This window comes from Aplysia californica, unplaced genomic scaffold (assembly GCF_000002075.1).
Source record: "Aplysia californica isolate F4 #8 unplaced genomic scaffold, AplCal3.0 scaffold00205, whole genome shotgun sequence".
Taxonomy (NCBI): domain Eukaryota; kingdom Metazoa; phylum Mollusca; class Gastropoda; order Aplysiida; family Aplysiidae; genus Aplysia; species Aplysia californica.
In genome coordinates, this window is record NW_004797475.1 from 225,080 (window position 1) to 227,031 (window position 1,952).

The 1,952-nt window shown below is 36.3% G+C and overlaps 1 protein-coding gene across 1 annotated transcript in view; it reads right to left on the bottom strand.

The window, feature by feature from the left end:
• Positions 1–512, bottom strand: part of LOC101853855 (protein FAM166C A) — an 8,344-nt gene extending 7,832 nt beyond the window's left edge. Inside the window, exon 1 of the mRNA XM_005099185.3 lies at positions 348–512. Within this exon, the coding sequence (XP_005099242.1) occupies positions 348–418 (71 nt within the window). The 5' untranslated portion in view covers positions 419–512. The remainder of the gene's footprint in view (positions 1–347) is intronic.
• Positions 513–1,952: the final 1,440 nt, after the last annotated feature.

Sequence of the window (1,952 nt, forward strand, 5' to 3'; positions counted from 1 at the left end):
CTGAAACTTTCCGAAATCACAAAAGAGTACCCCTTCCGGGTCTGTATACTTCGTGACATGGTTCCCAGTTACCGGGTCTGTATACACTTCGTAAAATAATACAAGCCTATTAAAGAAAACTATACTATAACGAAAAATTGACGACAAGCAAATCGAAACATGTATCCTCCTGTAGAAAATAAATATAAAACTCTGAACTCTTTAAATATATCGTAATGAGAGGGGTTGATCGTATTCGTATTGACTTTTTCCCTCTCGGGCCTTTGTTGTCTGCGATAACATTCGTTATTTTAACTTTTAATCTTATATCTGGAGAAGAATATATAGAAGCATGAAAAGCAAAATACCCTGGCATGAAACGTGGCGGTATGTAGGTCGCATTGTTGGTGGTCACCAAAGTTCCAGCAGCACGGGACATTTTGTTTTTTTAGTATCAAAGAAGCCTCTTTCGTATCCCCTTCCCTCTTATGGTTACCAAGTTGTTTATGGCCTGCCGAAGAACCGCTAAAGTAATTAATGCGCGCGGTATAAATGGGACCCAAGGCTATACTTAAAGAACTCATTATTATTTTCAAACAAAGTCATTTTCAAAATCAATTTGCATATTTTGTTATAATCAAACGTTTTTAAAGGATTTTATTACATAATAGCAATGTGTAAATACTAAAATTTGGCGCATTGATATATCGTTGCTAAGCGAAGGGTCAATGGTAAACTGCACTTTCAAAGAAGAAGACTTCGATACTGGTATTATTAAACTTTGGACACAAGAAACCACGGAAAAGTTCTGATTATAGCCCACAGAATTCGTGTTATAGCCAGAGAGTATTTAATTATTTTATGGTCTCTGTTATAGCCAAGCTTCAGTCGTGCGGTCAAAAATCCGTGGGGCAACTTATTGTCAATATGTGTTCTATAGTGTGGTCAAAAATTGACGGCGCAACTTATCATTAAATATATTGTTAACGAGTAAATCAATGTTACCCGTACTTTGCACAGCAGTTTTTTTCAATTTGCCTTAACATCATATTTTTCCTCCACAATTGAGGCCAGATTTTAAAATAACTTTTATTTATAAATTTATATAAAATACTTATATCTTACCTCCTTCACGCGGAAAATGGAATTGTTAACAGCACTTCCCACCTCTCACACACATTTTGCTTACGCATATGACTTACGTCACAGCTCATCAACGAGGCTTTTCGGTGGCAAAACTTGTTATAAGAAATTGATTTTATAGTGAACTCTTTTTGCACTAAAAGTTCTCAAAACTTGCGTTCAATAAAGATAAACTTGCGATTTAAGAAAAATGACGGACTTGTTTTTAAAAGTGGTATTGTCCCAACTGTAAACCTTTCAAAATCTGCAGAAATCATCCACTGGGATTTTTAATTAGCTTTTACTAAGAAATTTTCCAGAATAGAGCTAGCAGGTGTTTAAAAAAATATTGATCTGTTAAGACAAACATTGATACAAGTCACTGTGCAAAAGCTGGAGAGTTTATGTTTAATAGTTGGGGAAATATTTGACAATATGTGTATGTTTCGTCAATGACCTCCCTGAAAATATCCTCTCTGCTACTTTTCTGTTCGCGGATGATACGAAGATCTTTGCTGAAGTACCCGACTTTTCGGACAACCTCCAGGATGACTTGAACAGACTCCAGCTCTGGTCTGATGCTTGGCAATTGAGGTTTAATGCAGAAAATGCAATGTTATGCACATTGGGAAAAAATAGAAACCCATGCGAGTACAAGATGACATCCAAAGGTGAACGCATCACTCTAGAATCTGTGAGACTAGAAAAAGACCTAGGTGTGAATATTGATAGTGATCTAAAATTCAGCAAACATGTCAGTATCCAAGTCAACAAAGCCAACAATCTTCTCGCACTGATCCGGAGAGGTTTCACAATGCTGGACAAAGTGTCCCTTTCTACTCTGTACAAAT